Source organism: Dermacentor albipictus, chromosome 3, assembly GCF_038994185.2.
Source record: "Dermacentor albipictus isolate Rhodes 1998 colony chromosome 3, USDA_Dalb.pri_finalv2, whole genome shotgun sequence".
Taxonomy (NCBI): Eukaryota; Metazoa; Arthropoda; class Arachnida; order Ixodida; family Ixodidae; genus Dermacentor; species Dermacentor albipictus.
Window position 1 is genome coordinate 24,887,739 of NC_091823.1, and position 25,059 is coordinate 24,912,797.

The following is a 25,059-nucleotide window of genomic DNA, read 5'->3' on the forward strand; positions in this document are numbered from 1 at the left end:
TAGTTTGCCGTTTTGCTTCCAAACTCAAGAGCTTGGAAGCAGTGTGCCTCTGGCTAATCTGTTACAGTTATGGCGCCATCCGCGATTGATTATCACAACGGCAATGGTCTCGTTATCACGCCGATTGCTATCACGAGTGGCGCGCGCTCAAGGGTCGGCCGACCAGGAAACTCTTATCTATAGAAAAGCGTTTTGTGAATACGTGTCCCATACTTTTTTTCTTCAGTGAAGATAACATAGTTATTGTTCCTGATGCTCACTGCATCTGTGACCTGCCTCCTCTTCTCCAGATAACGTCGCTAACACAGTTGTACCAGTCAATTACTTCAGCCTTGGCAGAACAATACTGCCTTACCCTATTACATAACCGTTACTCCTGTCGCTGATGTTCACTTCAGTGTCAAGGCAATGAAGCCACGGCAGCGAATTTTTGAGTATTTTTCTAAGGACTGTCCACCACACAAATTAAAATTTAAAGAAATGCTACGGATGCTTAAGCATCCTTTGGCTTGGTTGCCACTTCGGTTTTGCTTACTTATTTAGCTGGCTTATGTATGTCTACCCATCAATACCAATCATCTACTATTACACTACTATAACGATTACATGCGTTAACTTTACCAACTATGCATTTATTTTGCAGAAATAAGGCGTCATGGGACGGATAGATTTTACTAGAGAGAGAGAGAGAACTAAACTTTATTGCCGGCGTATTATTTATTGAGACCCCGGCAGAGGAACTAGCGCGGATGCCATGTGGCAGCGACGCGATTAGCCTACTCTGGCATATTGGCATTTTGGGTCATCAGCCTTCATCGTGCACTCCCAGGACTCAAGCGTGGGAGCTTGCCGAGGAATCGGTCTTGGTAGGGGGCTGGATGGGCACCCCCAAAGCGTGTGATCTTGCTAGGGTACTCGCCAAAGAATGGTTACGCATTGAATGAAAAAGATGGCATACGTGATAACGCATACAAGTCACACCTGTTAACTTTGTTATCCCGCTTTTAGTATATACAGATAACCATACACAAACCTAGTGTTATCAAAAGTCCTGTTCACTGGTCTCTTGGTAAACTATGCTCTTGGAAGGAGCGCCTTTAGGCCTGAACTCTTGGAATAAATTATGACATCCTAGCCAGTCACTCGCTGTGAGTGCGTGCGTGCGTGCGTGAGTGAGTGAGTGAGTGAGTGAGTGAGTGAGTGAGTGAGTGAGTGAGTGAGTGAGTGAGTGAGTGAGTGAGTGAGTGAGTGAGTGAGTGAGTGAGTGAGTGAGTGAGTGAGTGAGTGAGTGAGTGAGTGAGTGAGTGAGTGAGTGAGTGAGTGAGTGAGTGAGTGAGTGAGTGAGTGAGTGAGTGAGTGAGTGAGTGAGTGAGTGAGTGAGTGAGTGAGTGAGTGAGTACACAGTACAAATGTATTATCCTATTAAAAATTGCACTTTGTCAATATAATGAATTTATTTCTCCGAATGTGCAGCATCCCTCGCTTTTGTTTCTTTTTTATCATAGCAGTTCATCGGTTCTTTCACCAGACGAAAACTTAATATCTTTAAAACAACACGTAATATAGAGCATATCTTGATTTTGATTTGAGTGTCTTGAACTACCTGTGTGAAAATTTCGAACGTGCGACACCATTCCTCTCGAGGTGGCTGATTTGCGTCAGAGGCACTCTTGGCGACAATTTCGCGCCTTGTGAAGCATTGTCGACCTCGAACATTTAGCAGCCACGGTGCGCCGATAGGCGAGGCCTCTATAGATACACGTGGGTGCGCCTTTCGATATCAGGCCGACAAATATGCGACGACCTCCACGCACGCGCGCAATGTCCTGCAGATGTGGCGTCGACGAAAGCTTCCAGAGGCACTCCCCATTTTGTTCTGTGCAAGCGGCTTATCTTATCAGCGGGAACGCTCGATAACGAGCGTGCTCACGGGCATGCGGGTATCTGCACGAAGCGAGAAGTGCGTAGCGCGCGCGGGGGGGGGGAGGTTACTCCTGGCGTGCCGGGCCTTATCTCTCTGGCCGACGAGTGTTCAAGCTGTCGGAGGAGCAGACGTGCATAGGTGTGCACCCGAATGCCTCTGCAAGAGCGTCAGGTGTGATTTCGCTGTGGACGCGCTCTCTTGCAGGGTGGCCTCGGGAAAACAACATGCAAAGCCAACATTGACGTCGACATAATGCGGAGGTGACGTAGCGCAAAGTGGAAACGCCTCGAACGAGTGGACGACCCCCGGACGTTCGAAACTGCCCAGCTCTCGGGACCCCGTCTCTTCCCTGTCGTTTCGGGCATCGGGTCTGCGCCCGCGGTCCCAAGGAATAAGCCGCGGTTCACGAAAGTGTTTCGAGTTGAAGCCATTCGTGAAGCGGTCTGCAGTTGCGTTCGCAGTGTGGTGTATGAAAGATAGTCCTCAAAGGACTTCGCTGGGCTGACACACCTACACCGTCCGTTTCAAGGACTGTCCGCTAATCTACGAGCGTAATGGATAACTTAACAAGGATTGAAGAGGAAGGACGCAAGAGTAATAGTATCTACAAGACAGCTGCCACCATTGCTGCTGCGGTGGCAATTGTAAGTATCCTTGGTGCGCTTTGACCATGCAGCGTTGTATACCTGATGACTGATATCGAATAATTATTTTTTGTATACTGTGCGAAATGCTACTGTTGATCAAATTAATTTTGTGCATGGTTGCGCCGTGGCATTACAGAAATTCGCTTGCTGATAGCAGTAAACACCTATTCACACGATAAAAAAATAAGATTCTGCGTCTCTTATGCTTACCTATAATGCAAACAAAGGTGAATCGCTTTTGTGCGCAAATACATAGTCAACAAGGCCAGTAGGGGCTATATAGACTTGTCATTCTTCCTGTTCTTTTTTTAAATGCCATCTATCCCTTTAGCCACCTAAATAATATGGAATTGAATTATTTATGTTGATCTCACTTATTCCAGGTGTTCCCAAACTCCTTGCGCGGCCATCGTTTCGTACTCGCTGACAGCTTCCGAATGGTCTCACTTAGGCGAACAAGCATTTGGGAATTGCAGGGCTTTATTGCACAATTACCGCGAACCGTAAAACACTTCTCCCAAAGTTTGTTTACGCCGAGGCGTCATCATTTCCACTGCTGGAGAAAGCAAGTTTTCTATTTTCTTTATGAAGCGCCATAGAACTAGTCGCTTACAGAATTACTAGCCTAAATAGGACTGCATTTGAAGATGTCAAATGACTGCCAGCGACTCGACGATACACACAATCACCCATTCTTACTGCATGGCAGGCTTCCTGGAAACTTCATACGATGGCAAAGTAATTTATTTCTGCTTCTGTAGCAACGAAACGAAGCGGATACGCCTAATTGACCATTTTCTCATTTCTTGCCGCCATTTCACCTTTCGCTGAATGATTTTTTCTCCACATACGATAAACAATCCTTGAATTTCCTCTCTGGCTACTTCCACTTACGAAGACTTGTTTCCAGTTTATGTCGGATGGCGGATCTCAGTGTTGCTAGAGCAGCTGAGGCCTTCGCTGCGCGTGCCTCAACTTCAGCGATGCTTCTGGTGGGCACGTAACCGATATGCTTATCGGCTTCCCTCTCTCATTTTGGTTATGTTATTCATATTTTGTAGTAGTTGTCTTTCTTATCTCTGGTATTATGTATGATTATTTTTTTACCGCTAACGATAGCGTCCGTGTTCTTAGTGCGCGTACTCAATCCTTCACGTTGGTGTGTGCCAAGCGATTAATAGCACAATAAACTCGTTTTTTTTGTTATTGGGCTTTTGTATAACATATACGGATGTCTTTTCTAACAATAATGTATTTGCTAGCTACTCATCGTTTGTTCTACTTTCCTGGAGCAACTTTAAAGTCCTGACGCTGTCCAATAGTTGCAGTGTATCGACGGCCTTAGTGATCATAACATGATGTTATCTGACCTGACCTTTAATGTGCCCATCAGTCAGGCTTCAACCAAATGCATCCACGATTACAAGAAAACATACTTCTCAAAAATTAATCGGGAATCAGACACTTCTTATGTGTTTTTAAGCAATCCGCTTCCTCAAGAAGTGTAGAACAAAATTGGTTACATTATAAAAAAAAACAGAAAATACTGTCTCTTGTCGAGAAATACGTCACGGCGTTGTGCTTTCGTGTGGCCTGGTGGACCACTGGCATCTCTGTTGAGCAGTTGTCTCCGTCGCGTAGAACGGGCTTCTTGATCGTTGCCGTCGGCGAGGGTGACGTTGTCCCCGTAGCGTAGGGCGGGGCCGTTGGCCTTGGACCAAGCCTTTGTCGGAAACCACGAGGCACAGCCGTGGGGCGTGGAGGATCAAGCCAGACAGGTGCGGGGCCACTGGCGTCCTCTTCCTGCTCAGCTTTTCGTTGCCGACACCACTGGTTCACCGCCTTTGCGCTAAGTGTAGATGTAGATGAAGAGCCTAGACGTTAGTCGCACATACCCACTCTGGAAGATTGGCCAAGAACGTGGTAGTTCCATTGAACAATAAAAAAAAAGAATTATGAAGTGCTCCATCGCACCTCTTGCTCCTTATCTAGCGGTGTTCTGCCACCCCGCTCCTCGTTCCTTCCAGGCCACGTGAGCCTTATCCCCTCTTCCTTCTTTTCCTCTTTTTGTTTTCTCTTGCGGATGCGCGCCCTGTCTTCTTTTCTTTTGGAGGTAATGGCCGTGCTGTCTACGCTGCTTGACCGACGGCGGCCACATTTCGATGGGGGTAAAATGCGAAAACACCCGTGTACTTAGGTTTAGGTGCATGTTAAGGAACCCCAGGTGTTGCAAATTTCCGGAGTCCCCCACTACGGCGTGCCTCATAATCAGATCGTGATTTTGGCACGTAAAGCCCCATAGATTAATTAATTTAATTTTTGTCTACGCTGCTTTTTCCTACTGATAATGATGATGATTATGATCTTAATGTCTTTCGCACATACACAATCACGGGGATTAGCCAAGAGTCGGGCAGGTTTTACATAGGTGGTAAAAGAACGAATTTAGAAGTATATAATTTTGATGAATAAATCAAAGCGGGTAATGTCCGAGACGATACAGGAGACAGCCATTCAATATAAAAAATGTATATATAATTGAATTGAAATGAATAGCACCGTCAACAATTAAATCGGTTTTATTCAATAATGCATTTTTCTATGGCGATGCATACATTCCTGCATAAGTGCCCAAGCACAGACGCTCCGAAAACAGCAGTAAATGAGTGTTCAATGGCAGGCCGAGCTGTCGCATTGTAATTTGTAATGTCCTTTTTCACAGAGAGTAGAAATTCTGAGTATTTCTGAGTAAAGAGATAGCAGTTCAATCGTTTCTAATGCATTGGAGAAATGACACAAATGGGAAAGTCCCACACCAGATCGGTGCACGTATAAATTTAGGGGTGGGACTCGATATCGCAGTCTCGTTAATGTCACTTCCGTCTGTCTGGTTTTGCAAGATGTCCTGCTCCACGGGAGTTGTAAATGGTGCAGTTCTGTGGATGATGTTAGATTTGATATTGATGTCAAAAAGATGTCTTCTAAACCTGACAGACGTGATAAAATCTGTCGTTGGAAGAAGGCTAAACACATGGCCTCTACTAGGAACCTTGGCCAAGCAGTCTGCCGCTTCATTCATAAGTATGCCTTTGCGCCCAGGTACCCGTATTAATCGTAAATCCCGCAAATGACTTGGAGCCAGTGAGTACAAAGTCTTTAATATATGCGACTCGCCAGGAGCAGTAAGCGAAGTGCACAGCGATAAAGAGTATGTGATTATTACCGCGGTTGTCCTGGAAGCTTGTAGCTTACGCAAAGCTAGGACAATAGCTACACTCTAAAAACAGCTGCACCCTTTGGGGTGCATATTTGCCACACAACGATAATCGTCATCTGTCTCGCCCGCATTTCTTTTCTTTAACGCTGGGAGCACGATACTTCCAAATCGCAAACGGCGTGCGTCTTATCAGCATGACAGAGCATTCCCAACAGAAAAGTAACGAGCGCAGCGTTTTCAAGGAAGGAAACGCAAACAAGACAGATGACTATTATTGTTGTGTGGCAAATATACACCCCAAAGGGTGCAACTGTTCTTAGAGTGTAGGAATTCCGCTAGAAATATTTCCCGCTTCGTGTTATATACTTTAACTTCTACTTCAGCTCGTGACACTTTGAGTGTATTGATTGTAACTGCAATTTTTGTGTTTGAATGTCACTGTTTACTACCCATCGTATTCAGCTCAATGTTTTTTACAGCGAAGCTGTATATGGCTAGGGTTCCATGCAGTTTTGTTCTCCCGGAACAAAAACTATCATCATCAATGGCTATATACCCCCTTAAGCGTTCATGCTCCTCCGAGCAAGCAAAAAATGCAATGGCTCATAGCCCCATAAAACAGAGGCTACAAGCACTCAGCAAACTGAAGCGAACAGTACTTATATTCTGACTAACCTGGCATACAACATACAGAACAGCATATCAAAAACCTTCTTCATCAATGGCTCATACCCCCGTAGTCCAGAAAGGTTGAAGGCTATTGAGTTTCAGTGAATTAGCTGCGATGACACTACCCCTGTTGTCTTCGTCGGTGATCTGAATGTGGATGGATCGGTACCAAAAACGGAGTAGTTTACGCGTTCCGTATTGCAGACATATCCATTGCGATGACACACTTATCCGGCCCAACTGACCACCCAGCGGCGTAAGTGCACCGATTTGACATTATCCAAGAGTGTGATTGCAGTTGCGAGTGAAATAACCACCGTCGATCAACACAACATATGAATGTGTGCAACTTTCATCACGATCACCACCCATCAGAACAATAAATGAGTTCGTACCTTTGTTCGAAATTATGTGTCACCTCCGTGTCGTGTGCTAAACATATTCGCCGGTCAACCACCTTCACAGAGTGGAATGGCTCATGATTTCTTTTATTACTTAATTCTAAACGACTGTTTCTGCGTTGCTTTTTCTTATTTATGCTTCCGCCTTACGTAATGCCGCAACAGGGGCTTTAAGCGTCAATAAATTATTATTATTATTATTATTATTATTATTATTATTATTATTATTATTATTATTATTATTATTATTATTATTATTATTATTATTATTATTATTAAAAGGCTTTTAATTCGTCAACGAGATGCATAAGCATTTGGCTTTGAACTTTTTATGTTGCGCACTTAGCGGACTGAAGTAGGACTGAAGTTACAGGACGTAGGACGGGAAGAAAGGTAGGCGAATGAAGGCTGGCGCATCTGAATGCCGCAGTGCGCGGGACACATTATTGACATCCGTGCATAATGCCTGCCTGGAACGCTTTAGGCGCCTCGTGCATGCACTCGTCCTTGCAGTGCAACGGTTGACCATATGCAAAGTATACTTGTTTGAGGCCGGTAGGGTTATGGTATCGCACACCAGCGCAAAAGGTTCAGGAGCTGCGTCGCTTGCTTTATCATCGTTTATATCATTGAGCAAATTATATGGTTCACCCTGTGAACAGGAGATGGCAGCGGAGAGCAAGATAATTTTTATGCCTCTTTTCTTCGACGTTCGTTTTTAAATATTATTTTCCTTTCCGTTTCACTTTCCGCCCTAATAATTCGTAGTAGCAAAACAAGCGTTTCGCTAGCGTATATAGCTCTTATTAAGATATTCATTTTAACTTTCTTTCTCTACCAACTCTGATATATAACTAAAGCTTCTTCCTGCAGTGGTCAGGCAAGAATGACGTCAGCGCATTGATATGTGTGTTATCGGCACTTTTAGGAATATTGCTGGTCTCGCTGCATTCCGATACTTAAAATGTAGTTCTGAAAAGAGGGCGCTGTGTCTATTTTAATCATATATTTTTATGCACGGACTATTACAGACATGCATATTTATTCATTGGCGACAAAAGCGTTCGAAAGTAAAGGCAAAATGAAATGAGACTTCCGCAGTCACACGGATATGGGAACATGAGCTCACTTTTCTTTAAATGTATCTTGCCGCAAGCCTTCCCTCCACCACTAGCCCTCCCCGCCCCTTCCCCCGGGAAAAAAGAATCAGGTGCTACTTTTAATACCAAGCAGCGACAAACTTAAATTCCGTCAAAGTTGAACGCAAAACTATGCATGACATCACGTGGAAAATCTCGAATCCAGACGGGCGCAGTGAGCATGATTGAGCAACACAGTTTTGTTTGGGCCTTCGATTTCTTCGGCCAGTCTTGGAGATGCGACGCATTACAGAAAGGCTTCTTCTTAATTCGAACTATAGCAATCGAGGATCCCCGTATTCGTTGAAATGTGTAAAGCTTCAGCATCATCCCCGAAAACGGAACCTTCCATAGTCGTCATTCAAAATTGAGAACTTATTTGTTGGAGTACAGTTAGATGTGTCCTTCTACAGTTTCTCAACATTGTATTTCTGCATTGACCTTTTACACATAACCTGATGACTCATACTTCGTACTTCTATTCTCCGAACACTGCAGTCTACGAGGCGTAATTTTGGTGATAACAAAAGGCAACAGTATAGTCGTGGAAACTTGGATAATGCCGGTATAATTACGGTAACTTGTCAGAGCAGTGCTGTTTCCAGATATGGTAGGACAGCCATCCAGTGAGTGCGAATTGTGTAAAAACCCTTGTTGCTCGTGAATGTTGTTCGCAATGAAAATATCATAAAATGGTCGAACTGAATATTTCTCTGAATGTACCACAGAATGCGAGCTTAGAGCTCGCCATATGAAATGGGCATGCTCTGCGATGACTTCGCAGTATGATGTGCTAAAAAAATCCCAGCATTCACGTGATATATAGCTTTTCTTGCTTGCTTCGTGATAACGAGCGCGCACAGAGACGGGAATCAGATAACTTCCAATAACTTTCGCTGCTCAGGCGTTGAGCAATGTACTCTCATCTCTTGCAAATAAAGCAGCGTTGCGAAAAAGGCGGTCAGCACGTATGAGACGACTTTCTTAGAGAATATGCTATTCTCCCTCAGTGTAACCCCGAGGCACAATTGTGCGGTGCTCCCTCTTTGCCCGGCACATTCGACGAGCAGATTGTGACGGCTCCTTGAATGTATACGAAAACAGCTTCCCTTTTCCACTTGCATGGAATATGTGAGCCGCCTTGTACCGTTTCGAAATATGTCGCCAGTATAAAGCACTTTCAATTTCACGCGAGGTTGAGTGCCGATTAGATGGTCTGAAAAAAGTGCATCAGAAAATTGTTTTGAAAAGATATATATGTATGCCTAAATGAACGCACACAGAAAGGCTAGGAGCGTAAGATCATGTAAGTTTATAAAAATGTTGCAAACGCCAGAGTATATACCTAAGCCTTGCTTTTCTCTTATTCTAGCTTGGCTTTTTTGTTTCGTTTTTTAGTGTGTGTTCCAGCTTGCGTCTTCCGGCTACTATTCCCGCACTAGGTGTCATACTAGCTGTAGGAAAGCGCTCTCGGCCAATAGGCAGACAAGCAGGCATATCTAGGGTGGCCCAAGATAAACCCAACCAAAAAAGGGATCCAATGATGTGTTCTTCACTAGTTTTGCGTTTAGTTTATCTTGCGCCACCCTTATAAGTCATATATTTGCAGCGGAATTCACCAGAAATGTCCCAGCCGCTCCTAATACAGCATTATCTGTAGTCCTAAAGTTCTGATTCGCATAGACACTTCTTCAAATGTATTATAAACAATTCTAAAATGCGCAGTTTAATGCCTGAGTGGTCGTGGCTCCTGCTAAAACCAGGCGACCACGTCATTTGCGATTGTTGTTGTGCACGCTGTGCACATGGAACGGCACTATAATATCAGTTAAGAATTCCAAATATAGAAAGAGCATGATTGGAAAAAGCGTGGGTGGTGTTTGTGCGTGTGTGTTTACGTGCGTTTGTGTGTGTACGTGCGTGTGTGCGTGTGCGTGTGTGTGTGGGAGCGCGTGCGTGCGTGTGTGTGTACGTGCGTACACACACACGATGGGTCGACGGGTCAAGATGGCTTGGGCGAGCCATTTTGACCCATCATGGAGGGCCGCCGGTTTGGAATAAAAACAGATTGGAATAGTTTTACGTTGTATCGGCCCTGACCTCCGTGGAGAAAACTAGATGAGTATAAAGCGCAGGTAGCGCAAGTGCGCAGCCCTCGACATACCATCGTTGTCGTCACGCTGTCTACCGAAGAGCGTCGACGATAATTTGTGGGGCCATCATCCAACATCGCTATCGACATCGGCAGATATACTTGGGGAAATTCCACTAGGGCGTCCATTTGATTTCTGCAGCAGCTATTCACTTACAATCACATTCGACGGTTTCTGTATGATAGCGCATCGCGTAAAACTTTAATTCGCAGCCTGCATTGCAGCGAAGCGGTAGCCTCAAGCAGGCGATCAGTACATGCATGAGCCCCGATCTATTCGCCCTTCTTAAGCATTCGCTCAAATTCTTACACGAAAGTTTACTCTAAAACAGAACGTTTACTTCGAGAAGGAAAAAAAGGCACTGGTAAGCTTGCGGGAGAAAAAAGGAGAACAGTGGCTCTACCAAACAAGACCTTCCAGAAAAGATAATCTTTGAATGGAAACCGGAAGCCGTGAAAGAGAAACAGTTTAAATTATATAAAAAAAAACGAATTGAGAACAAGGCTAACGGAAGGAACATCAACAACTGTATTTTTATCATTGAGTATAGCGGGTTGTTGAGCAACAACACAGGCAGAAACTACGAGAGCGTTTCGTTCTCGCTACCAGCAGTGCACGCTTAGGTTTGACTACAGAGGTAAATATCTAGAGGAGCTCACCGCCTGCTTTAATGCCAGGTTTCCGGTTTACGCAAGGCTGAATGTTGACGTGTCGGTGCCGTTCCGATCCGTGAAACTCCTTTCAGATTCATTTTTTTTAACCTTCATCTACTTCCTCCTTTGGTTGCTTCAAATTCTGCTGGCGGGTGCCCGACGTTTCTCTCGCACTAGCATTTATCGATGCGGGCTACATTTGTGCAGCGCTTGGTGAGACGAAATAAAAGTTTTAGCCACGGCAAAAACAGCTTCCGCTTCGACACACACGGGGCCTGTCATTCGTCTTCGATAGGCGCACCGAATTTCCTGAAAAGCAACAGCGATTCTTCCTTCCCTTTTTTCGTGAACGTATTTTACTCTTCTTTCTTTTTAATTTTTGCACGTGTAACGTCGAAGTAAGTCATCGTTCGGTGCATCTAAGCACATTTTCGGCGGAAATAACGGTCATTGTATCAGGTGGGCCAATACGAAATAACGAAAGAAAACGTGCAGCCTTGGTGCTCTAACTGCTTAATGTGCCGAGACAGCCGTCGCCATGTGGTATATACATCCCGAAGACTTGTTTAATCTAAGTGAACAATGAAGCTGAACTGAAAGAGAATGTGAGGCATTTTAAATGTTTGCAATTATATTCGTACAAGTATTTTTGCTTTGCACCGCTCTTTAATATATGCTTGGCGTCATAAGTTTAGTTGTGGAAGAAAAACGAGTTCTCTACGGTACAGCAAAGTTCTTTTTCTGCCGTGGGTCAGTTTTCATGTAAAGGAAGAGGTAGGAGGGGAAGGGGGCGTAAATGCGATAAGAGTTTCCTTATAGTGGCTCTATTATACTCTTTTCACATGCTTGTTACATTCAAAAAGTTTTCACCAGGCAAATTTGACATCGAAAACCTTTCACACACGTTAATCTGTGTGCTATGGTCGTCTTGTACTGCGTTTAGACAGACCGTGTAGATTTTGATAAACTTGTATCTGGGCTTTCTTGGTAAGCTAGGAAACAACTTCACCAATTATTATCGGCAGAAGATAGTCATTCGCCTTCTATACCGCAAAAATGCGAGTCACCTAATTGACTTCTGCACATTCGCACGACAGTAAATCAACCGATTTGGGGAACAAATTAGACCGGAATCCGAGCCTAATCTACAGTCACAAGCAAATAAGCCTATATTATCACGCCTTACGAAGTGGTCGTATTAAAAAAATGCCTTAGTGTTCATTGTCGCTTTATACATGTTCTCGCCTCCTCGTCTCGTTTACAGTGCGAGTTTCTCGAAGTGTGGAGCTTGGGATGGACGCTGCTGACATTCTTGGATCCAGAGTCGTTAGGCTCTTTACACAACACTACCCTGTCTGGCGAATTTGAGAAAATTACCCTGCGCCATGGTAAGTCGGCCAAGAACGCTCATTCACTACGCTTTGGGTACACGTTAAAGAACCACAGGTGGTCGAAATTATTTCGGAGTGATCCACAATGGCGTCTTTGGAATGTTAAGCCCAATCGGCCAACCAATCAAACAGTCTGCGGGGCCGACAAGCCGCGTAGACGCGATCATCACAAGTGCAGCGATCTGTGTCGAATGACATGTTCCCAAGAAATTCCAAACAATTGTCTTGAATTCAGTTTCTTCGTGCCTCCGGACTAATAAAAAAAGAAGCAAGAAGCGCAATCGAAGTGAGAACAGGGCGGTTTTTCTCAAGCGGCCTTCTCAAACGACTCTAAAGCTCCCGTACTTTCTTTCGTTCGTGTGCTTCCTATGTCCGAATTTCTTTACATGTGCACCCTTAACCCTCCACGAGAAATGAGGTGGCAACCCGTACGTTTTTCGTCTGTTTAACCTACTTCCTTTCCCATCTCACTTATCTCTTCCTCTCGAAGTCATTTACTGGTTTCACTCCGACGTCGGCTGCGTACAGCGCGGCTGAGCGCGGCCGTGCGCGCCCGCGCGGACCCTGTATTCAAAGTAATCTGCGATGGATACAGAGTTTAGGCGCACCAAGGGCTGATAGCTTCATGTGTGCTATCTTTCACCGCTTAGTTCGCGGTGAAGTGAGAGGCAGCACGAAGGTCAATTCACTCGCTGCTGCTGCCGCTCTTCCTCAAGCCAACGTTTTGACAGCGAGCGTCCGCGGTCATCGAGTGAGATATGTTCATGTCCGCCTGAGCACGTGACATCATGCTTGTTAGTTTAGTTATTAAGCAAATTTTTACAAGCGAATACGGCTGATAGAGCTATTATCCTTACTTCATACAACTGCCTGATAATTTGCTTTCGCAATCAATGCTTCCTTCGCCTTTCGTGCAATACTGAGACCTCTCATTACAATTTCGCTCGAAAGGCGAAGCAATTACAGCCATAGCAAGCACGCTATGCCTGGGCTTCAAGATGCGATGGCGAGTGAGTATACGGCGAAACTGCGTGGTCAGAGCTCCGGTTACATCGCGCGCGCACTCCCATACGCATGTTCAGAGGTGAGCAGACGTGCGTTCGGCGAGCTCGCTTATCGAGTGTCATCTCTGGGCTGAAGGCGAGCAGGAAGTGAAAAGCCAGCGACCTCAGCGGGGCGGACGCACCGTTTTCGTCCACCGTTCCCTGTCTAATCACTCCTCCCGAAATATGTCACCATCCCTCGCGGGGATGTCAGAAAATTTGACGACATCGACGACACAGACGCACTTTTTCCAGCCAGTTACGGTTTCAGGGAGCCTGCCAAGGGGAACTAATTAATTGTTTGCGTAGCTCCCGCATGAAATCCGCTATTCAAAATTTTATTGTCGGGATAGGCAGTGTCGAGGACGGGTCCGAAAGTACTCATTTGCTGTAGCCAGCTATTGTTGATATTTAGAAAGCTAATTACCGTGACTTCGCTAATTACGCACGTAATTGCGGAAATTGCTCTGCATCTAAAGGCTACCAATCCGTACACTCGAATGATAAACATAACGCTACCATGATTTATATCTTTGTAATTTAAAATTTTGGTGCAGCTAAAAAAACACCCCGTATTATCTGCGCTATTGAAATCAAGGGCAGTGGTGAAATAAGGGATCGATGTTCCCTTTGCAGCAGCAGATATTGCGCGCTGCACTGTCGGTCATCCTTATTAGCGTAGTGTGAGCTTTTCAGAAAGCAACTTCCAACCACTGCACAGACAGATTCAACGCATTACGCCTGTGAGGTCCGGGTAGAGGCCGAAGTTGCAACAAAGGCTTTAGTTAGTGTAGTATACTTGCGGTGCTTCGTATATTTGGGGACTTCCCCTCTTATGCCAGGCGGTCAAGCTGCCTCAAGAAGACATTTATGTGATTGCAATACCAGTTGCTGAATTTCAAGCACAATTGCCTTACTCATCAACGGCACGAGTGCAGCCCTGTCATCATCATCGCCGGGAACAATTACTCGGTGAGGGGGTTCGTAAGAACGGAAAATAAACGTACGGACGCATTCAGACATTGTGGAAAAGCCGGCGACAAAAGTTTCCAATATTTTCAACAGTATCCAAATAAACCAATCAGTCAAGTACTCATAAGCATTGATGCCATGGCATAATCTTTCTTTCTTTTTGCTTCTTTCCCTCTTTTTCTTTGAATTATGTTGTGTACACATATCATTTTTCTGCGGCGTTCGGAACTTTTGTCTACCATTATTGCCACATATATCCAACAGATTCACTCTTTTATCTATAGATTAGCATTTTATTTCTACTAACCCATCACGGCCAGTTTCAGCTCCAAAATGTTTTCAAGTGTCTCGTAAATAAATAAGTAAGCAGGCAAACCGTTCCACGAAATTAACCCATTAGAACAAACAGCCGTTGCCACAAGCTGTCTATTCACACAATTAAACCCTATCGCGAAGTGTACGCAAGATATACTGCTTATTTCTTTTCCTCCGTTATCGTTTCCTTTTTCGAGACCTGCGCGAGTGCAACCATAAGGAAGCAGATGCATTATCCCATTCGCAATAGTTCTTTTCTCTTGAAAACTGCAGTCGATTTCATCTAGGAAGTTTCCAATGATAAATTAAAATGAGTCATCACCAGAACTTTTTGTACAATGCTCTCTTTCCTTCATAATTACACACGCGGAAAGAAACGTGTGATTTTATTACCGTGTAAGTGCCGAGGCCATATAGTAGTTATAGTGTCGTTCAACCCCCGACTGGGCGTCCACACTCGTCCCTAAAATACAAGCTAGTGCTCGAGAGTGTGCGAGATACGAGATGGTGCCACATACACGTTCAGCGTCCACTTGGGTGCTATATTTATTCTCACCTCATCTGCTTATTGTATGACATCGAAAAGCATATTCGTAAACACTGTTTTATTATTCAAAGCAAAGTACAATGATGAACGCAGTAACAAGTAAACCCGGACACAATATCTGGAGCTAAACTAGCCGTCGGCGAAAAGAGCTTTACACTGATATAATCGAAGGAACAGTAATGTAGTTCCATGATAAGTGTAATGAAAAAAATCAGCGCCACTCATTTCCAAAACATAAAATGTCGCAAGATGGCTGTGCTTTAGACACGTTCTAGGCCAACGCTAAGAGCAAATTCTATTTTAGCGAGAGACAAAAATATGTGTATGGTCAACTGAATGGTACGGTTAATTAAATTGTCAGCGCTCGTCATCATAGCAATCGCCAAGAACAAAAAAATAGAAAAACATGCAAGCGTATTATCGAACCGTATCAGATAGCACAGCAACTGTGTCGCAATTCGTGTTCAATAATATGCTGCTGCGGAAATTAAAACTGCTCGCGACGCTTCCAAATACGGCCTATCGGACGACATCGCTAGCAAAATTACCATCATTTGGCCCAGCACATTCTCAATTGAGCGATGATCACTGCACCAAGGAATGCGCTCCAGTCCACGGTGGTTGGCCAGCGAAGCTCTGGCATCACCTGACCCGATAGAACAATGTGACGTGGCCTTGAACTGGGTCCTGCCGAGCCGGCTCATATTGACGTCGCTGTTCCTTTCGTCGCTCATTGTATTCGCGCTGCTCTTCAGTTGTCCTGACTGTGCGCGGTTTGCTTTAGGCCGGAACCGCTGCGTCCTCCATTGAACAGTGCAATCGGACCGTACTGCTCTCGTGAGGATGAAGTGCTATTTCCACCATAGTTCCTCGCTGGTTATTCTACGATGAATATCTTTGGTAGTTTATTTTGCTTTTACAAAACTGTTTTGTTACAATTGTCTACCTAGCCTGAGCACGACGCCGTACTGTTTCCGTCACCGCTAATCGTGTTCACGCGGCTCTTCAGGAGTCCTAATTATGCGTGGCATTTCCATAGTGCTATCAGAACACAAATGAAATCAACTGCTAGGCGGGAGTATTTTTTTTTAGGTACCAAAGTGTAGTTACGTCACTCCTTGCTTCGTATGCTACAGTTGCAATTCCGGGCAACTACAGCTTATACAACCATAATCCTTACTGGAAAACGCTTTCGTCGAATGCTATGCGCGAAGACGAACTTTCTGGTTCATTTTTGTACTTTCCCTTGCACGGCCGGCGCCGCTGCTCCCACGCATGCGCGGAGGCGAGCGCCATCTGGTGGGCCTGTAAGGAATCTAGCGGCGAACGCGGAGCGCGCCTCCGACTGTGATTGGTTGAATTTTTGCCCACGGACACGACAAATGCACTGGCGTGCGGAGGTATGCAGGTTCGCGGTAAAAATGTTGAAAGCCACCACTATAGGAACACTCGTCGCCGGGCAATTGCAAAATCCAAGACTATTCCTGCGTTAGTTCCCAAATGATAGCACGTATAAACGCAAGTTTCCCGGAAAGGCATTCTTTCCTGACACCATCGAATGTTAAAAATAAAATAGCGCAAGTTCCCGTGCTTCGGTCTCGAACAAAGCCCAAGCGGCCGGGGCTGTGCGCCATTAACCGCGAGATCATGCGCATTCGGCGGGAGGTATTGAAATGACGGCTGAGGAGCACGGACTAGTTCGTCCCTGGGCAATCATGTCTGGCAGGAGCTAAATGGAATTCACAACCGACGCACTCTCAATCCCACTTCTCCCGTCCTTTCCCCATCCTTCCCGGCACCGCTGACGAAACGGACTCAATTCCGTAATCTGTTTCGCGTTGCGGTGTGCCCTGGCGCGCTTATCTCCAAGCGGCTTCATTAACGAAACTGTGCGCATCTGGCGAACCTTAGAGCCCCATTGTTTCACAGGGGAACAAAATAGCTCCAAAAAGATTTCCGCGCGGGCCGGTACGGGACAGCTCTAACGAGTTTAGCCATGGCTTTCGTATAAGCACCCTTGCCTCACAATATCTGAGTCCCCGATTTTGAATAACTTGCCAGAAGAGGAAGACGGAAAAACATGAATGGTGGCGCTGCTCGCAAATAAAAAGTCGGTTACAAAGACCATACATACACGAATATACATAGTCAAAAACAACAGCACACTTTACTAATGACGCCCGTGCAGTACAAAAAAATGAAAGAGAGGGGGAAAATAGGCAGTTCCCACGCATAGTAGATAGAGAGAGACACAGGAAAGAGGAAAGGCAGGGAGGTTAACCAGAGGGGAAGGTCCGGTTTGCTACCCTACGCTGGGGAGAGAGGGAAGGGGAGGTAAAGTGATAACAAAGTAGAATGTATGTTATGCGAAGCTTTTTGCTGGTAGTTAGCTTGGCCCAGCATCTATTGGGATTACGCAAAGCCTATCAGCTAGACCACCGTGCTTGTGTGATTCGGGTGTGATATGTATCTGACGGGGGCCTGTGTGTGACGAGAGCAGCAAGACGGCGGTGACGACGATCGTGCATGTGACGGTGACGGCAGAATTTCCACTGCGACCTTCCGATGCGACTTACAGATTGTGTGCTAATTGGGACTAGCATTATATGATCGTTAGTCGTAAAATGACGCTGACATTTGCACTCCTGGGATAAAACGTTCAAACCTGTTCAACTTGGGTCAGTCATAAAGGCGCGGCAATGTCACACAGCTTTTCCATAGCTTTATCTGCAGGGACGAAAATACTGGGCGTATGTAGGCCACTCCCGAAGGTAGTACAGTCTAGGACAGTCTAATGGTGTTTTTCGCTGGTCTCCCCCTTCCTATGTGTAGGGTAGCTAACCGGGCACCTCCTTGGTCAATTCCTTACCTTTCCCTCTTCGTCTCTCTCTCTCTCTTTACTGGCCGATCTGGTCGATCTGGAGCAGGATTTCAGGCTCCGCGGCTGCGAATCCGTATTTCACTGGTCGATCTGGAGCCGGTTCGCGCTTTCCACTAGTATTTTTGGATGAACTCGCTTCATTCCGGATCACTCTCACTTGCTCCACTGCCGAGGCACGGATTCGGGCAGAAATAGAACGAGAAGCACACGTCACTGCCGTCCACTGTGGGGCGGCGACTTTCTTTGCCATGGGAACGTACACAGCCGGAGTCGCTTTGTGTGACATGCGCGCACAGACTTCCGGTATGATCCACCGCGGAGAATATTTCCTCTCCGCTGGCAGATTCGGAGGGGTAAAATTCGTAAACAGGCTCCAGAATTTCGGCGGCCACTCGAGCTCGACTAGTTAAAAACACCATAACAAAGCGTCTAGAAGTGCGCGCTGCCACGAGGGAAGTATGCGAAAGCTGGCACGCGACGAACGTGCCGAACGTCTGAAAGGCGCAGTCACCTCTTGCGCGATAGAAGTATGCGTGCGGTCGTGACCTAACTTAATAAAGAAAAGAAAATGTTTTGGTCTGATGGGTAGAGCACCGGCTACTGTGCTGGAAGTCAGACGCTCGATCCCCACCGTCGGCTATCAATTTATTTCTATTGAACAGGTCAGGAAGGAGGCAAGACAGGGAATACCTGCCTACGTAAGAACTGCAGAGCGCCTCAAAAGAGGCAAACAACGCTGCGCAACAAAAAATTACTAAAAATGAAACAACGATTTGCCCTCTGCGAGAAGAAAGCCACGGAAATGTTGCTAACGGGTCCAGTTACGTTTTCCATGATGTGATCGGTTTCGATAACTTGGCGTGAGGTTTATAGCCTTACGACGGAAAACAATATCACAGTTTAACGATCAAGAGACAGATACGCCGCTGTAGAGGAATACTGATCAATTTCGACCAGCTATGGTTATTTAGCATGCAGCCAACACTTTCTACACGTGTCAATAGGAATGCGGCCGCCGTGGGAACGAATGGAACTGTGGCGTCGTATTCAGCAGCAGAATATCACATATCCGCTTAGTCACAATGGCGAGTGAATAATATTATAGTGCTACTAAACAACGACGTGACATCATGGCTATTAACAACGTCACTGTCCATCGTTTCTTCGCTTGAGAAAGAAATCTTCGTTTCAATCATCCAGAGAGCATTGTGCCACCCACGTCAACGAGAAGACGTCGATGCGAATGAAACGTCCACAATCGCAATTAATACATCTGTCCACTCGGTAAGGTCCGCTGCGTCCTTGTAGCGTCATGAGGAACCTTTAGCCGCACTGACCACGGGCCATCTCGCACGATGCGTACAGCTGTAGCCGTTGCTGTTTCGCTCTTTAAGCAGAATCGTGCGCCAACAATTTACGCACGTCACTTGCGGTGACGTGAAAAACGCTGACAAAATAAGCGCACAAATGGCAGTCAACATGATACTTCATTCTTCTGAATGCTACATATGAAAAGTTTGTTATTTAAGTAAATTTCTCTATCATTAGTAAGTGTGGATGGAACAAAGCATAAAGCCACAACATGTTAATATCGTAGTTTTATAATGACGTCCGAGGGAATTCCCTTCTTCTTGGCCCGACTGGGTTAATAGTCGCCCCATCTCTAAGAAGAAAGCGCTAGGCTAGTGGTGCGGTGTTTGGTTCAACTGCTCGAGGGTTAATCCAGCGAGCCAGTAGTGCCGAAATCAGGGCGACGATTTTGATGCAATGCCTTACAATTCATTATATGCCACTCTACTCATCCACTGTTCGAAGCCGGCTGATCCCATTAATAAACACGGACGAAGTGTCGCAAAGCCTGATTACTGACGAAGAGCGAAAATTACGAAGAGGAATAGCATCCGAGAAGGCATCACTACAAAATCGTGGCCCTGAAGAGTGGGTGTTGGAAGGTGTGAGTGGTTCCTGCGAGGGCGATTACCCCCGAACCTGTCCTCGACCAAGCGCTTCATGGCACTCTGTATTCTGCTATGTAGGGACGTTTTGATTAGAGCATAACACGATCAAGTCAATATTGTCTTCCTTTATCACGTGACATTTTTTTTTCGTACGTTTCATTTCAGAATACAGCTTCTGCGTGATGACACTGTTGGTTTTTTACCTGCTTTATTTATTCGCTACAGGAGCCCTGATATGGTCGAACAAGGTGAGCAAGCGTGTCGTTGTGTGTCGCACTACGCATTGTGTGAGCCACATTCTTGTGTAATAATCTTCTCCCGACCGTAACAGTGGTTACGCAAGTCTTCACCTCTTACACGTATCCTTGATCGATACACTCATTATGCTGTGGTTCTTCTTTTGCAGAGAGACAAGGCCACGGCTTTTCCCATCTTTGTTTTTGCCTCCGTCATTACCATTCTTCTGAGCGTATCTATAACAATATACTTCTTCGCACAGTCCGAGGTGAGTGTGAAAGGTTATCACCATCACCACGACAACGGCCCATTCAGTCAAACGGTACCAGTCTGCAAGTATTCGTGGCAGGAAGCGCTTACCGGAAGAGAACGTGAGAAAAGCGGGCAGGACAGGCGGTCCAGGCTTTACATAAGCCTGATCTTATTACCTCTATTTTTTTATTAAGATGAAACAAGAGATTTAGTCACCGTATAATGGGCACGGCTGATTTCCTTCACATAATAACAACACTCATGAAAACAATAATGTAATCAGTCAACCAGGAAAGCGTTTATTTATTTACCGTGCCCCGTAACAACAACAATATGGTCTGAGTGCTGGTGCACGCATACATAAAAAGAAGAAAAAATAAAAAAATTAGGGAAAATGCAGGGGGATATATAAGTAAAGAAACAATGAATAAAAAGAGCACTTTTGAAAATAAAGATGTAGATTTAAGGTGCAGTGCGAATACAGAATAAAAAACAGGAGAAGGGCAGTTGTGCATTGTGTGAAACTATGACAACAACGCAAGGCTAGGGAAAGAACAATTGCGGCTAGTTAGGAAAATATCAGGATCTTGAAAATAAGCGTTATAAAGAATTAGTATTCCATGGACGGGTGAGTGTTGGTAATGACAGGCAGGAGCATGGAAAAGTGTTCTCTGGTGACATTTCGCGGAATACTAAACATGATACCACTGAGGAGTTTGGGGCAGGTGAGGATACCATTATGGAGTTTGGAAAGGAACAGGAGGTCGGTGCGATTACATCGGCAGCGAAGTAAGAGCAACGAAAATAACCCAACCGTGCTAGAACAAGGTCCTGTATCCGTGTTAGCAAAAGGATGATGATATATGTATAGAAATTTTTTCTCCGGCCGATCTATAATTTCACCGTTGGATCTAGAACAGCCATTCCCGAGGACTGAAGTGCATTCGAGTTGAGGAAGACAGATTGCTGTGCACAATCTGCGGAACTTGTAGGAGAGTGAAATTTCTCGATAGTCTGCAAACTGAGCCCGGAGAGAGCATACCCCGCATCGCAACGCGCTTAGTGTGAGCAGAAGCGTGTGAGGTTGTATCAGAAAGCACGTCGAGATCACTGATGTCACAGACCTTACACAATGGCACAGGATCTACGGAATACGAAAAATAAATGCTTGTTGTGTTGCGTGTGAAAATTTTTGGTCTTAGCTGCATTCGAGGTGAAGTTATATGCACCATTCAGAAAAAAAAAGCAAGCCCGACTTCTGGATGCGAGTCAACAACATTGCGTATTTTCTTTAAAACCTTCATGTCATGGGCATATAGAAAGGAAGAAGAGTTCCGAATGGCGGAACGAACGTCATTAATTAAATATAAAATCAATGTTATCCACATGTGAGGAAAAGTGAAGGTACTTAAAGAGGTATTAAATATAGATGTGAATACTGATGCAAATATATTGCCGTAAGCTTTTAGAATTGCGGAGGGGACGCCATCAGGGCGCCAGGATAAGGGATGGTTCAAGCGCTTAAGGCATTGGTGGATGACCTTTTCATCAAACAACACAGCACTGGATGTAGGAACCGTCGTGTGCTGCTGACTGCTACCAGCGTTCAAACCTGAAGCTTCATATAAGGATGACAAATGGGCAGCAAAACATAACGCAAATATATGTACATCTGCTCCGCTGAAGTCTAGAGGCGAAAACACTCTACACAGTTGCTGGAGCGCAGGATATATACTTCCAAGAATGCAGTATATGGGTCAGGTTCCCGCTTATAGCGGCGTTTGCAGATAGCGCTTAGAAAAGGGGAATTATTCTCTCCACTCATTAGGTACATGACTTCCGTGTTTTCGGTGCGCGCGTCTTCATGCTTTAGGGCAGCTATAGGAAGGAAGGAAGGAAAAAGTGGAGAAGGAAAGGTAGGGAGGTTAACCAGTATGGCTTAACCGGTTTGCTACCCTACACATGGGAGAGGGATGGGGGAGATTAAAGATGGGGAAGGGGGAGAGGGAGAGAGAGCACATATCACAGCACACACACATCGTCCGTTGGAGTCCATCATTCTGGCATGGTACGCGACGTCACTCTCACAGCCGCTTGTCTAATCCCGTCTCTTTCAAAAACCGAAGTAGTCCCTTTGTCGCCTTCACCTGCGATATCTTCTGTCGGCGGCATGTGAAAATCGTGTCGAGCGACAATGGTCTACTGTCAAGGCGCGCTAGAACAGATGCCAGGGACTGTCGCTGAACCTTATAGTCAGGACAGTCGCACAGAACATGTTCCAGCGTCTCCTCGCAAAGACAGGCATTACAGAGATCGTTGTCGGCTATTCCAATGCGGAAGGAGTAAGATTTGGTGAAAGCCACCCCCAGCCATAAGCGATAAAGCAGAGTCGCCTCTCTTCGACGCACTCCAGTTGGCATATAGAGATGCATCAAAGAGGGCAGGTGGTATTGACGGTTGCTCTGGGTGGTCTGGCTGTTTGGTGTGCACCATAGAGATAGCGTGATCTCATGTGCAAGCACTCGAAGTCTGCTAGCTGCGTCGGATCGTGAAAGCGGTATGGCCTCTTCTTGTGCGTCTTCAAGAGCTGCCCGAGCGGCATTATCGGCGTCTTCATTTCCAGTGACGCCGCAGTGACTTGGCAGCCACTGAAACGTCACATGGTGTCCTTTCTCCTGTGATGTATGGAGTAGGCATCTAATATCGAATACGAGCTGTTCGAATGGCCCGCGATGCAGAGCTGATAGTACAGATTGTAGGGCTGCCTTTGAATCGCTGAAGATTGACCATTGCCGAGGTGGCTCCCGATTGACGACACGAAGTGCAGCGCGAAGAGCAGCTAGTTCAGCAGATGTCGATGTTGTTGGGTGGTCAGTCCTAAAGCTGATGGTAATAGCTTTTGCTGGGACAACCACAGCACCGGACGAACACTGGATGTTTGTGGAACCATCGGTATAAATGTGTTCCCTGTCCGCGTACCTCTCGTGCAGAAGAAGCAGAGACAGTTGTTTGAGCACAGGCGACGACAGTTCAGACTTTTTTCCGATTCCTGGTACACTGAGATGGACTGTAGGGCTGATAAGACACCAAGGGGGTATCGATGGTTTAGATGCAGCGGTGAAGCCCGATGGCAGTTTGTCGTTGTATTTGATGATAGTTTTAGCGAATGATGATTGGTGCCTGTCCGAAGGTAGTGCTGCAAGGTGGTGATAGGTGGCACGTGCAAAATGTCTGATGTGCGTTCTCAGGGCTTCCACCGTAATGTGAGTTCGCATTGGATGGTCCCGAGCAATCGCAATAGTTGCCTCTGTTGAGGTGCATCTGGGCAAACCAAGGCAGACTCTGAGTGCTTGAGCTTGTGCTGCCTGCAGAACACGAATATTTGTCTTGCAGGTGTTGGTCAGTACAGGTAGACTATATCTTAGAAAACCGAGAAAGAGAGCTCTGTAGAGTTTAAGCATTGCGTCTACTGACATCCCCCACGTCTTTCCTGCCAAGTATTGAAACAACTGGGAAGTTGCTGTCAGGCGCCGTTTCATGTAGGCCACGTGCGGGCTCCAACAGAGGTCGCGGTCAATTATTACGCCAAGGAATCTGTGGGTTCGGACATAGGAAATAGTCCGCCCATTGATTGAGATGATATAAGGCGTCATCGGTTTGCGAGTAAATGCTACTAGTGCGCATTTTTCTGGTGATATGCTGAGACCCTGTTTACACAAGTAGTTCGCTGTCAAAGTGGCCGCTCTTTGAAGTCGCGCACGTATCTGAGGACGTGTGACTGCCGAAGTCCAGACACAGATGTCGTCAGCGTATATTGAAATTTTGATGGTAGTTGGCAAGTACTCAGCAAGTCCAACAAGAGCGAGATTGAATAGCGTCGGGCTGAGAGCACCGCCTTGAGGAACGCCCCTGCTGGTATAGCGTCGCGTAGTTGGGCCATCGTCAGTTAACACAAAGAATGATCTTGCAGATAGGTAGCTTGCAATCCACAAAAAAACTCGACCACCTAGGCCAACCGTCGCAAGGGCGTCGAGAATGGCCTCATGTAATACGTTATCGTATGCCCCTTTCACATCTAGGAATAAAGCTGCAGATAAACGCTTACGGGACTTTTCGTGCTGGACATAGGAAACGAGATCAACTACATTGTCGATAGAAGAGCGGTCACGTCGGAAACCAGCCATGGAAATTGGATAAATCTTGCAGTATTCAAGGTACCATTAGATCTCACCTCTTACCGCCCAATAGCGCTGGCCAGCTGTGTAGGAAAGATAATGGAACGGATGATCCTTGGCCGCCTGGAATGGTAGGGCAGCTATAAGTTCAGAGGAGAGCAAGTGGGCTCATTTAGAGCGTTTAGGTCTGCACTAGGGATTGTATTTGCGCATGCTACTCTAAACAAACTCCGTAAATTGATCTACCTGGTCATCAGCATTGATTTAGTCTGTAACGAGTGACCAAACGGTGGTGGACAAGAAATCATATAAACCAACATAACCACCACGCTTGAAAGCAAAGCAAGAGGATACAGTTATGCTACTGCTCAGCCTCAAGGCTGACACAGAGGCAGTTTATCCTTAGTGACGGGCGAAACTTATCGGGAAGCACAATGTAAATGTCCGAAGGAGAGACATCTATAACTTGAGCATTCGAGAAGCAA

The 25,059-nt window shown here is 45.8% G+C and overlaps 2 protein-coding genes across 6 annotated transcripts in view; one reads left to right on the forward strand and one right to left on the reverse strand.

Moving 5' to 3' along the window:
- Positions 1 to 25,059, reverse strand: part of LOC135903876 (uncharacterized) — a 367,982-nt gene that overhangs the window by 269,330 nt on the left and 73,593 nt on the right. The gene's annotated exons all lie outside the window — the stretch shown is intronic.
- The window catches only part of LOC135903874 (nuclear speckle splicing regulatory protein 1-like), an 84,857-nt gene continuing 61,771 nt past the window's right edge, over positions 1,974 to 25,059 (forward strand). For both annotated transcript variants that reach the window (XM_065434295.1, XM_065434296.1), the window contains exons 1-4: positions 1,974 to 2,568; positions 12,068 to 12,191; positions 20,076 to 20,158; positions 20,317 to 20,415. In XM_065434295.1, the coding sequence (XP_065290367.1) occupies positions 2,479 to 2,568; positions 12,068 to 12,191; positions 20,076 to 20,158; positions 20,317 to 20,415 (396 nt within the window). In that variant the 5' untranslated portion in view covers positions 1,974 to 2,478. The remainder of the gene's footprint in view (positions 2,569 to 12,067; positions 12,192 to 20,075; positions 20,159 to 20,316; positions 20,416 to 25,059) is intronic.